The sequence below is a fragment of the Suricata suricatta genome, chromosome 12, assembly GCF_006229205.1.
Source record: "Suricata suricatta isolate VVHF042 chromosome 12, meerkat_22Aug2017_6uvM2_HiC, whole genome shotgun sequence".
Taxonomy (NCBI): Eukaryota; Metazoa; Chordata; class Mammalia; order Carnivora; family Herpestidae; genus Suricata; species Suricata suricatta.
Window position 1 is genome coordinate 56083307 of NC_043711.1, and position 13322 is coordinate 56096628.

General features: G+C 49.4%; 1 protein-coding gene across 5 annotated transcripts in view; it reads right to left on the minus strand.

Annotated features, from left to right (window-relative positions):
- Positions 1 to 13322, minus strand: part of MGLL (monoglyceride lipase) — a 168803-nt gene that overhangs the window by 94233 nt on the left and 61248 nt on the right. For 3 of the 5 annotated variants that reach the window (XM_029918921.1, XM_029918919.1, XM_029918922.1), the window contains exon 2: positions 11913 to 12057. In XM_029918921.1, coding sequence (XP_029774781.1) covers positions 11913 to 12037 — 125 coding nt within the window. In that variant the 5' untranslated portion in view covers positions 12038 to 12057. Of the gene's footprint in view, positions 1 to 11912; positions 12058 to 12535; positions 13161 to 13322 lie in introns of those variants that run through there. The other 2 variants (XM_029918920.1, XM_029918918.1) reach the window with 2 other exon arrangements.

Here is a 13322-nt window from a genome sequence, read left to right on the forward strand (position 1 = left end):
TATTTCTAGTGTTTACCAGGCCTACAGCCAGCCCTGGCTGCAAATGACCCAAGGAAGACAATGGAATAGTCATACCTGACAGAAACCAATCAGAACTTGTACCCCTAGGGACCACAATCAGTAAGGCATAAGGGGGAATTACGACAGAGAGGGTAAATGCCGGGTCTGAACAGCGTCCTGATTCTGTAAAGATGGAGTTTATCCCTGGCATGCCCCCACTCCTGTGTCTGAGCCAGTCAGCTGACCGGACCTGCTGAGACTAGATGGTTTTGATATAAGACATCAGGCAAAAGGCAAATCCACAGCAACTTCAGACAGGCTGTGGTGTCCACTGCGAAACCACAGAGAAGCCAGAATCCTCATCCAAGTTCAGCCATGCAAGATCTTCCAGTTGCTTTGAATGGTCTAGACTGCAAACAATAACCAATCTCACGGGACCCCTGCCTTTATGATGGCTCCCACACAGCCTACACAATAAAGTCCACATCCCTTAGCATGTCAAATATGGCTGTTACCAACAGCTGTGTCCCCCCTCTAAAATTCACATGTTGAAGCCCTAACCTCCAATATAACCGTATATTTAGAGATAAGGCCTTTAAGGAGGTAATTCAGGTTAAATGAGATCATAAGGAGGGGGCCCTAATCTGGTAGGACTGGTGTCCTCATAAGCAGAGAAAGAGACACCAGGAAGGCACACGCACAGAGGAAAGACCCCATGAAGGTGGCTATCTACAAGCCAGGTAGAGAGCTCTCACCAGGAACCAACCATGCCAGCACCTTGAGCTTGGACTTAGAACCTAATTTCTGTTGTTTCAGCCACTGTCATGGCAGCCCTGGTGGATGCATACAACAGTCATTCAAATCCATCTCTGAACCAACCATGCCCAAATCATCTTCTGCCGTATACTTTACAGTATCTGAAGAATTCTTGTCATTTCCAGAACATACCTCCATGCCTGTACAAAAGTGTTCCCCCCAGCCTGGAAGGCCTCTTTCCACCTTTGAGAGCCAGCTCACATCACCTAAACTTCTCTCGGCAGCCCCAACACAGGGTGTGTGGCCATCATAAGAAAACTCCTGCAGTGCCTGGAACTGAATGGCCTCCTCATTACATGTGCACAGATGCCTTGGAGGCAGAGATAGAACCACTTCATTTCCGTATCGTCAAGCTAGAATGGGCTACCACACATGCAAGGTGTCCAGAAGGAACCCATGGGACTGGAAGTCTGCCCTCCAACAGGCCTGAGTCTCCAGGCCGCACCATGGACCATCCATGGCTGTCTGACATGGTGCCAAGTGTGCCTCTGGAGTCCAAATAGTACTGTGGAATCACCTCCCCGCATCAAAAGAGGAGGTAGACCTCACTCACGTCCAGAGTCTGGTATCCACGCTGACATCAAGTGGAAAACATTTCTGCCATCCTGTAGGCCCCATCCATACGTGCGTTTTCACACACAGAACTTCACCTCTCCATTACATTGGCAAAAACACAGCCACCTGGCATGTCAAGGGATTACCTACAGGGAATATTCTTATTCTAGCTGCTACTGACTCCTTCAGGGATACTTCTGGACTTCAGTGCTTCATTTCCTGAACAAAAGCTCCTCTGATCTATACGCTATGGAAACAGTCCATTCTTTCTCTAGAAAGCCATGCCAGAAGGGACTCTGGTGAATCCTCTAACCCAATCACCTGACTCCACATATGAGAAGTTCATTTATACATTCAACAAACATGGGTAGATCCCTTATTTTGTGCCAGGCCTGAAAGTCTACGAGGAGGGGAGCACTGGAGAGGGGAGGATAAGGGGAGATATGACTTCTGCCCTAGAAAAGCTCAGGGGTTATTCTACCATCACAAGATGCAAAGTGTCCTAGAGTGACAGCAATGCAGAAGCCTCTGGGACCTTGCCTAAAGGTCTGAGAGAGGACACCTTCTCTAATGTTACTCAGAGGCAGAGGCAGAAACAGAACCTCAAGGCTGGGTTTCTGGCTCTTAGGACAAAGGTCTTTTCTCCACAGGATAGACTTTCAGAAGTGGCCTCATAACACACTGTGTCCTCCTCCTCGTTCCTTGAATGTGCCCTCCTCCCACACCGCTCCTGGGCTGATCAGCTCTGACACTAGCACACACCTGAAAATTTCACCCAGGCAGAGACTTGAGAAGCGCCTGCACATTGAGGTTCACTCTCTTGCTGCTGTTCCAAAGAACAGATCCGAGGTAGCCGGCTAACGGGTGCCAGACCACACACATAAGAAGCGAGGTCCTGCACCCACAGTGTGCTGATACCAGGCATGCGAGTCAAGCCCCAGGAGCCCAGGGAGCTCCTAGCTGGCCAGCTGGTGCGCGCAGAAGCAGCAGCTGGACACAGGTACCTGAAGAAACCCAGCCAAGGCAGAACATCTGCCCGGCTGAGCCCAGCACAAGTTGCCATCCCACAGGAGTGTGAGCTAAGTAAATGTGGTGACCCAGAGACAGATTATGAAGCTCCCCAGATGGCCCTGCCCCATAGATGGCAGGAAGCCACTTGTACCAGCAATCTTGTCTTTTGCAATTCGAAATATTTCCACACAATGCTGATATGCAATCAGGACCAAAGGAGATCTATATGCCAAAGACTGGAACATCTTAAGACACAGACTTCTGAAAATGGAGTGGATGCTTCTACTGAGGTTTGCTGGCACAGACTTCCAGCGTACTCACTAACGTTTGACCTCCCTGCCAGTCCAGAGTGTACCTCAGTGGTGTCACTCATGGAAGCTTTACAGGAGTTAAGAGTGTCTCACTGTCCTCACTATGTGTTATCTCAAGAATTTCACCACCATCGGCTTTCTCACAGTTTTGTTGTCCAGTTTACCTTGTAGATTAAGCACCCAGCATCCATTTTTTAAATAATTTTTTAACATTTTTTATTTTTGAGAGAGAGACAGACAGGGCACAAGCAGGGGAGAGGCAGAAAGAGAGGGAGACACAGAATCCGAAGCAGGCTCCAGGCTCTGAGCTGTCAGCACAGAGCCCGACGTGGGGCTCAAACCCACAAACTGTGAGATCATGACCTGAGCCGAAGTCGGTCGTTTAACCAACTGAGCCACACAGGCAGCCCGCCCAGCATCTATTGCTATTAACTTCTGTTATTTAGGGAGTTTGAATGTCACTAAAAGGGGCGCCTGGGTGGCTCAGTTGGTTAAGCGTCTGGCTTCAGCTCAGGTCATGATCTCGCAGTTTGTGGGTTCGAGCCCCGCGTCGGGCTCTGTGCTGATGGCTAGCTCAGAGCCTGGAGCCTGCTTCGGATTCTGTGTCTCCCTCTCTCTCTGACCCTCCCCTGCTCTCACTGTCTCTGTCTCTCAAAAATAAATAAAAACCATAAAAAAATTTAAAAAAAAAGAAAGAAATGTCACTAAAAAAGAACTGAGGGGTTTTTTTTAAAGTAATTTCTATACCCGACATGGGGCTCCAACTCAGGACCTTAAGATAGAGAGTTGCACGCTCTACTGACCAAGTCAGCCCCAAAACAGAACTGAGTTTTAACTACTATCCTGCTTTGTGTCCCACACAGACCAGTTTCCCCTGAAACATGTCCCTTCGGGGTCAACTGAATAGAATCAACAGAGCAAAATGTCTAAAGGCAGCAATTTCCTGGCCAGGAGTCTTTCACCTCTAACCTAGTAGCCTGAAGAAACTAACCTATTTTGACAAGACAAGACCAACCAGAGTCTACTTGAGACCAAAGATAGTTTTCTCCTTCCTTCAAGCTCTTCCTCCTTCTGTCCTTCCCTCTTCTACCCCCTCAGTATTCGGGGGCCCCACACCTCCTCTGCCATGTTCTTCTCTTATTCTCCTAGAGGCTGTCTGTTCTTCTCTTCCTCCTAGAATGTATCCTCTTCTCCCAACCCATCTCATGGGTCCTCTAAGTGAGTTTCTTGCCAACTTTCTGACATCTATCACTCAGCATCCTGGGACATCACCTAGGTGCCCACAAGCTTCTGATCACAGAAAACAGAACCTTCCAAATGAAGATGTCACCACACAGCTTCCGGCAGCAAAGAGAGAGGTGGCCACTTAAGACCTCTCCAAGCCCAGCCCCCAACTGGACATCTGTTGAAATCCCCACCACGAAGGGCTGCCTTGTGGTTTCAACCATAATGAGAAGGTGTAGGGTCAACTCCTGAGACACAGCATGGCATAGAGGAGAAAGCATGGTCAGGAGCTAGCCCCTGAGGCCTATGCCAGCCTCCTAGGTGACTCCAGGCTTACCTTTGGAGCCTCAGTCTTCCCATTGACAAAATGATAAGCCTGGCACTGAGCCTTGGGGTCAGGGACCACCAGCATTTTGAGGGTCTGTTTGGAGCCTATGATCCAGAAAAGTACTTCCAGAAAAGTACTTACTTCCAGAAAAGTACATACACTTAATATATCGGTGATGTCAAAAGGTCCCCAGACTCTAACCCCCTAAAACTCTCTGCAACCTAGCTGGGGAAAGTCCCCAGGGTTAGGGAGACCTGGAGAACTCCAAGTGTACTTTAGCGCTCAAGTCTGACTTCTGCACCAGGAGAAAGATACTGTACCAGAGACATACTCATGCCTCTTTCCTCTCCAGAAGCAGATTCATTCACTCATTAACACACTTATTAAGCTCCTGCTGAAGGCTGGCTGCTATTCTAGGCACCAGGGACACAAGGACTGGGCATTCTACCGACACCTGCTCTCTGGAGGGAACAATGCGAGGGGACCCAAAGGTAGCACAGGTGCGATTTCACAAAGTGATGCATTTCCATCCTGATCTCTATTAATCCTGCCCCAGGATATTTCTGGTTTGGGAAACCTGTTCAAGGAAAAGGAAGGTCTAATTCCCCTTAATCCTAACATCAACTGAAGATATATTTTTCCAAGCCTTCTTTCTTTCCTTTTGTTCTTCCCCCTTCTCCTCATCCCTCCCCCTGCTCCCTCCCACCCTCCCTTCTTCCTTTCCTTCCAGAATGTTGATGGAGCTGTGATCCCAGGAGAAATAGCTCTTTTACACCATTTTGAGGAAGGTGAGGCATGGTTTCTCACCACTGCACACAGGAGGATTTGCTGGACGGCCGAGAGAAGAAGTGAATGGTCAGCACATGCGGGAGAGGCATGTTCAGAGCTGGTGAGGAATGTGAAATGGGGGGCAGCTGCAAATGGAGTGACACAGCTCACGGCTTGTAGTGACCTCCTAGCTACACACAGCCCCCTGCTGTGTGTGTCTCCCACAGAGAGAACAATGTCACCCCCAGGCTGTGACCACTATCAGCATCCCCACCCCCACCCCCACCCCCAAGGAACAAGGCTGTGTGAAATGAAAAGAACTTCCCACCAACAAGAACCTCAGATGACCCTAAAATATGGGACAAGGGTTGTCCTGTAATCTCAGCTGTAAAAATTCGCACCACAGAAGACCATTTCCTCCATGTATACAATCACTGATGGTTTGGTTTGCATTCAAGGACAAAGTGCATCTGGGATTCACATCTAAACCTAGAAGGTGCCGGTAAATAGACGATGGTGGACAATGGGTGCTATTCAGGAAGCAGCGCATTTTGCTATTTTTTCCCTTAGACTCCACTGCAAAACAAAGCCAGATTTGTATCTGCAGAACATTCTTATAGCAACTGGAAGAAATTATCCCTTGACGAAGCTGTTGGAAAAATCAACTGCAAGAATAGCAACGGCCTTTCCTCTAGCCATCAAATGATCTTTGCTATTCGAAGAGTCTTTAAAAAAAAAAAACACCAGGAAGAGATGCCCTATTTAAAAATAAGGCAGTTTGCTATGCTATAACAAAGGAAGAAGAAACATCAGAGGGAGAAACAACAGCTTCATACAAGAGAAAAAAACTTTTGGACATTTTTTAAATAGGCAAAAAAAAAAAAAAATGAACAGCTACTGAAAAGTTGATTGATCTGATAAAAAATAGTGTTGTTGCCCTAAATGCAGAGTAAGGTCCACGTTCCGGGAGCTTAGGCATAAGTTTCATAACACAACACAGTAAGTCAAAGGCGCTTCATTTTTGAAGCCCCGTTGTGGAGTGTCAATGTAAGATGTGATTCCTTTCATGCCTCATGAACATGGACTTGTCTCCATCATTAATATCTCATTGGTAATCTGGTTTGCTTGGCCACACTCTCTCTCCTCCATTTCTCCCACTGATTTGTTCCAGGGATGCTCCACTGAAGTGTCTCGTGGGGTAGGTGGCCGTACCAGGAGCAGACAACTTTAGTCCTTCCATTGGTATCACATGGTTCCACTACTATGCAGGATCTCAGCTCTCTTCACCTGTCCCCTGGATTGTGGCAAATACCTCCAGCCACCAATTGCCTGACTACAGAACTTGCTGGCTTAAAACCTACCCACTAGGCTTCCACCCCTTGAAGGTTCAAGTTCGAACCTGTAGCTCGACCTGCAGCCTCCCCCACCTGCCCCACCCCCAGGACCCGGCCCTATTCTACCCCTTTAGCTTCATGAGGCTCTTCCCACTTTTTACCTGGTGTCTTCTGCCCCAGTAATAGCACTGCTGATGCACTTGAACATCTTGCGCAGCCCATGCATTCCTGCCTCAGCTCCCTCCCCTGGCATGCCCTTCCTGTGCATGGAATGGTGTTCAAGGGCACGGGTAAAAAGGGAAGTGGGGGTTGAAATCTATTCCGCTTCCCAAGCCACACACTTGAGTGTCTATGTCCACACAGATGGACTCCCTTTCATAATTTGCACAAAGGCTCTGTATGGTTTAGCAGTGGTCCTATCTCTATGGGCTTGCTACATCACATTACAATTATCCACACGCTCATCTCCCCCCACCCTTTCATCCCCACACTGGTGCCCAACACAACACCTGGAACATGCAGATGTCAATAACTGTTCACTGAACTGGCCGGTTGAATGGGAGTGAGACTGTGGCTGAACAAGAACAGGGAGGTAAACTCTCAGAGCCTATCTTGCTACAGAGGCTCCGAAGAGCCCAAGAGCTAATCCAGAGCCTTAGAACCAGGGGGAACATCCACAGGGCTTGACTGTCCTCACATCCATGAAGACCAACAGAATAGAGTTCAAAATGGCTCCTCCTAGATACAACAGAGGGATGTGATGTGGTCCACTCTGAGGGTGTAGCAACCAAAGGTAAGTGAGCAGTAACACCTTGTCACACTGGTGGCAGGAGTTCAGAGAGGTCACGAGGGCTGCAGGAGTCAGCAGGGGACAGACAGAAATACCCAAAGATGGAAGCAGAACTCATGGCAACTTGTGGAATGTTCCCCAGAGGACTGAACCAATTCCATAGGCTAGCAGACGTAAAGGAAGGCACTAAATAACTGACTTCCAACCTGATTAGAAAACCGAAAGGGGAGGGGAACATAAGAAAAGCCAGTCTGACCTATGAGAACAAAATCCCAGAAGGCAGTAGGGGGTCAAAATTATGTCCAACCAGATGGTGGAGACGCTGTGTCTCCATGGCCTGGGAGGAGCTCTTTATCTTCTGGAACCACTAGGACCACACCCAGAGGACTGGTGGCTGATGCCAGGAGATTATGAGGAAATTCCCAGCTTTGGGGAATCGCCTCTTCTCCAGGTAAATTTGCATAGGTGGGAGGAAGTGTCCTAAAGCGGCATTGCCCAAAAATGCAGCTACAGGTTGTGAAGGCTTCAAAAAGAAAGGGATCAGTACGACCCGGGGCAGAGGTAGGGGGTGTCAGCTGAGTCCCCACTTTGGGGAATAAGAAATAAGGAGAGGAGTAGCCAGAGCTAGGACTTTGGCTTATTGATTCTAGACCTACTGACAACAGCCAAGGCTGAGCACTCAGGGAGGTCCCCACTCCCAGCCCCGACCCCAAGTCACCAAGAGGAAAGTCCTGAGAACCACACCAACCACAAACTACCTTGGAGGCAGCGCAGACTGCCAGAACCAGGGGGGGAGAGAAGTGGCATCCATGTGAGGGTGTGGCCATCAGGTCACTGGAGGGAAAAGCCAGGTTACTGAAACTTAAGTCGGAGGCAAGAAAGGGAAAGAGCACAGAGCCAGCAAGGTCTACAGAAGGGACTCCAGGGCTTCTGTTCTGGAACGTCTCTGAAAATGTAGGCGCATTTGGAACAAAATGCTAAACGAAACTCTCAAAAATGAGTCACTTGTGAATTGCAGCGATTCTCCAGGCAGGGTATTTGCATCAGGACATCTGCAAGCAGAGGGACTGGGGACAGCCACACTTTGAAACAGTTCCCTCATTATCCCAGCTGTTATCCCAACAGCGGCTGCAGAAAGGAAAGCCTATCAGCCCTTCAGGGTTGAGGGGCAGCCCAGAGACCAAGGGCACAGGAAGAAAGTAGCATGTGGCCCTGCTGATCCAGACCAACATGCTCTGGCACATGCCTAGAACTGACGGTCCGGTGGGGACCGCAGCGCACAACCACATGATTGTAGAGGGGCTCTCTGGCCTTCCTCTTTGTACAGAATCAAAGGAAGGCTTTACGTCCTCAAACTGAGTACAGTTTCCACTCACCCAGCTTCTCCCTAGCCGGCCGTCCATTCACCACGTGCAAGAGGAGTCCCTTCACTGTTCCGAGCATGTCCAATGTTTACATTAACATTCAGAAGTTAGTTTAAAGTCAATCTTTTATTGGACTAAGGGCCACCTGGTGGACTGAATTCAAAGATGCTAAATCCTACCCCGGGGCACAAGAGTGGGCAAGGCAACTCAACTCCCACCTGGACCAGCCCTGCCTTTTGCTGGAAATGTGCTGAAGGCCTAGTATTTTAAAAGCCAAAGATACTGAATCTGGATAAAGCAGCCAGGCCCCCAGGGCATCACAAGATTTCTGGTTTCAGAATGGATATGTACATTTTACCTACTCCCACTTTTAGTGATTAGGAGCAAATGATTAAGAATTCATTATTCTTTTACTCTTTACCGCACGGTGAAGTGATCTGCAACCCTAAGAAAAAATGTCAGAATTTCTCAGGAAGATGCTACTTATAGAGATGAAAGTCTGTCTCTCACCGTGGTATGTTAAGAAGAGCAACTGACTTGGGAGCCAGAGGAATCTGAACTGAATCCAACTACACCGCCTGGGTCATCTTGGGCCTGTTCCCCCATGTGTCACATCGGAAATAGTAATGGGAACATTGGTCTCACAGGTTGATGTGAAGTTAAAATGAGATCAAATATGTAGAGAGTCTAATCCAGCCCCTAGACCCTGCTATACCTCAAGTCTAACTTTTGTTATCACTGTAAATACCACTAGATGAGCACAAATTTGCCTTGACATTGCCAAATGTAGGCTTAAAAATCTCTGGTGCAGAGCAATGAAAGACAGAGTCTCTGGCCTGCTCTTTTAAAAATAGTGTCATGTTTGGATGCACACATTGTAATGACAATCCCAAGAAATGCTTTCTTCTTTCTCAGGGTCCAGGTTGATAGGCTGGTATTTATCAGGACATAATGTGATTCCAGAAGCAGGTTCTGCCGGTTTCCCTGCTGTGGCTGACACCTGTGACCCAGTGTTGCTCTGAGCCACCTGCAGAGCTGGTCTTGGGGCTTAGCAAGTCCTCTGAGAGCAGAAAGTTCCAGGTGCTCTGAGGCAAGGCCTAAGGAGCTGGAAGCAACCCATTGACCAAAAACACCAACCAGAAGCAGTGCAACTGACAGAGGTGTGCACAGAGCCTGCTATGTAAGATGTCACCCAGGGTGTCTTCTGAGGTCTCCAGGACCTCTGTGAGGGAGACTGGTTTTTAAATGGAGCAGAGTAGAAAAACAGAGAGACAGGTGACATTGTCTGTGTTTTCCCCACAGACGGTGGAGTAGGGAAGGCCCTGAGATGAACTGGGAAAGGGACTTGAAGACACTCCTTGGAAGGGAAAGACTGAAGTCAGGGGTGACCTGAGGTCCCCTCTCCCTTCCTAAAAGCAATAGGCAATGGTGTCGAAACTCAACAGCAGAGATGTTCCAGAGAACGCAAGAAGGCAGGCCTGCCCAGTGGCTGGTATCTGCCCAAACGGCTCGCGACTGTCATTCAGACATGGATGCGCTTCTATTCCAGTTGGCATAAACCTCTGCCCTGAGGCCCCCCTGTGCCCCACCACTCTGGCTGCCATGATCCCTCCTCCAGGAACCCTTCACCCTCTGTGAGATACAGAGATGCAGCCACAGGGTTAACTTCTGCTCCAGGAGGCCTCCAGGATTTTTTTATTGGTTGGGGCTGGTTGTGAAATGGTTTAAAGATCACCCCCGACCTTGGCCCCGGCCCCAAAAGGGTATATGAGGCTGTGTCATCCGTAGGGTGGTGGAGGCGGAGTAGGTAGGCGGGTGGCCTCTTCCAAATCCCAGGGACCAATCACCCACCTCAACCACCCACCCCGCCTTCTCATTGCCATGGCCAGCCACCACAACGCCAACGCTGACTTCCCAGAGACAGCTCAGTTTAAACCACTGAGGACTTGCCACACATCTAAGTGGGGCAAAGGCAATGGAACTGAGAGACCTCCCCACAAGGCAACATCAGCGTGGAGATTGTGAAAACCACTGACAGCCAAGGAATGGCAGCCAGTCCAGGCATTACCAACCCCCTCACCCACCATCTCCCTTTGGAGACCGAAGGCCCTCCAACCAGGGCAGCATCCCCATTCACCCGAGGAAAGCCCTCAAAGTCTGGGACTTGGACAATAAAAATGCCTACTTTCAATTCTTTGTCTTCATTCTGTATATTGATCGAAGAATGCCCCATATACGACACAGTTATTAGAAGTTAAACCAAGAATATGTTATTGTACAGGCAGAGAAGTCAGAGTGGAGAATAAGTCAGAATGGAGGATTCATGATGATGCTTGACAACTCTCCCTCTCTCCTCACCCCCTTCCTCCCTCCCTCCTTCCCTCTCTTCCCTACCCTCTCCATCTGACACATAGGCAGACGTACACACTCTGGAGGGTTATCTTTAAGAAAGGCATGGCCAGGACTGGTAGGAACTGTTAATAGCCCATTACAATAGGCAGTTTCTACAGCTGCCCTGAAGCTATGATTTTAAACCAGTCTTTAAAAGTCCATATCTCTGTGTTATTAATGAGCAGCTACCTGGATTACATACACCTTGTTAAAAAATAGGAGACATTCTATAGCTGTGCTAGGGTTGGGTGATTACTGAAACACAGAGTTATAAGCCACATCACACCATGTCCCCAGGAGACAAGAGGCCTGGGAGACAGGTAAGATATCCACAGAACAGGAGACGCTCGCTCCTCACTAGGCCAAATGGTTACCACAAATAATCCCTTTCCCCGAATAACATACACAAGCAGGATTTTCCCTGTTTCGTACAAGAGGAGGGAGCAGCAGGCGACCAGCTGTCTCCTGGTGGATTGTCCCAATGCCTTTTCTAATAGCAAGACAAGTCCTTGATGGAAAATGTACAAAGGAATTGAGCTGGCAAGGAATCAGAAGGAAACACCCAGACCCCTTTCTCCCTAGCTACCCACGTACGACACCTCAGAAGCTCGTAATCAAACAGGAAGAGAGAACAAAGGTTGCTATATATCCACTTGATTTTCTTATCTGCTTAGGTGGCTTTCTGGAGTGGTTGCCTCTGATTGCAAAGCAATGCCTCTACAACAGGTAAGCAAGTCCGGTTCAAAAAAATAAAGTCATGTGCAATTCTTGAAAACGGCCATACAGTAGAACCCGTATCCTGGTGGTTATCATGAAAACAGAACTCCTGCTTCTTAATTTAAAAAAAAAAAGATAAAGTCTAACTCAGCTTTTCGGAACCTGCTGTGCCTGATGTTAAAAACCATGTGAAGTAGGTCACGAAGAAAGTGGTCCCGAAGGAGATGCTACCGCAAGAAGGGCAGAGGCCAGCGCGAATGTGACGTGAGCATCTGGGGCAGTACTGGGGGGAGGGGCACTTACTTGGGTGTGCCCGCAGGTTTCCAGTACCTGCAGAAGAGGTACTGTCCGTCGGCATTGACCAGGTGCGGCAGGTCCTGGTAGGGAATGCTTTGCGGGGTCTGCCTGGGAGAACTTTCCTCTGGCATTCTGACAGGATCTTCGAGCCCTGGAAAGAAAAGAAGACATATTCCGAAGTCATAAATATGGCCCCAAAAAAACCCCGCACAGGGATGGGAAGACAAGCCTTGTTCAGTGACTGTAGGATTTTTAAAAGCAGTTTAAAAATGTTTCATTTCAAAAATGTTTAGAAACCCCTATATTTCTTGCAGTCTCTCCAAGACTGAAAAATCCCATTTGTTCTTAGGAAAATGCTCACTTTATTTTTTAAGTGCCTCATTACAGCTCTTTCCCCTCCCTTCCCATCTGTGTTTATTTTAAATCATTTCAGGAAACTTCATCTTAAAGACTATTTTAGCTGTAATCAAGTGGAAATTATAGTCATCTCTGTGGGTATAAAGACGCAGCTGCGAGAAGACCTATCTATCTTAAAATCCCCAAGGAAGTTTCAAAGGGGCACCATAATAAGGTGGATGGTACTCCACTCAATCCCTCCTGTCTGAAATTCCAAAGATTCCATGACAAACCTGTTTCCATCATGTCCTGGCTTTTGCATTCCACAACCACGACAGCATGGAGATTCAGACCCAGGCAAATAAGGGCTGCTCCCTCATCTCGGCGGTCACAGGGCGGCATTCAAGCAGTTCCGCAGCCCGTTCCCTCCATCCACCCGGCGCCCTGCTCCCCGGAGCCAATCTTTCGGGCTTTCGGGGCGCTGAGCCCCGGAGCCTGCTTCCAGCTCGCCTGTAAGCTCTCCGGGGCTCCCCCTCCTTCCCCAGGGGCGGGGAACAGGAGCGCGCGACGCCCCACTACTAGTTCAGGTCATCACTTTTCCTCCACAAATCCATGGAGGGGTTCGAAGGAGAGAGGGGCTCGCGAGCGCGGCACCCCTGCCCCGGAACCTGGGGAAACTAGCCCCGCGCACACCGAGGCACCTCGCACACGCACAAATGCGGGTCCCCGAGGCAAAGTCACCCCCGAGGCTCCTGACAAACTTTGCTTCCTGCCTGTCTCCGACAGCTCAAGGAACGGAGCCCCTCAGCTGTCACTGGAAACGCCACGGGGAAACCAGGAGACTTCGCCGGGCGTGTGCGCGGGGACGGCGGCGACCGGGGAAAATGGAGTTGACGGGGACAAGTTGGTTCGGGGGCTGGTGTGAAGGAGCCGGGGAGGGCGCGCACACACACGCGCACACAGACACGCGCGCGCACACTCGTGCACACGCGCGCGCACCAGGGGCACGGGAGCCCATGCGGAGCATGCCGGGGACCCCGAGGCTGCTCCCCACCGGTGGGGACTGCGCTCGCAGGCTGG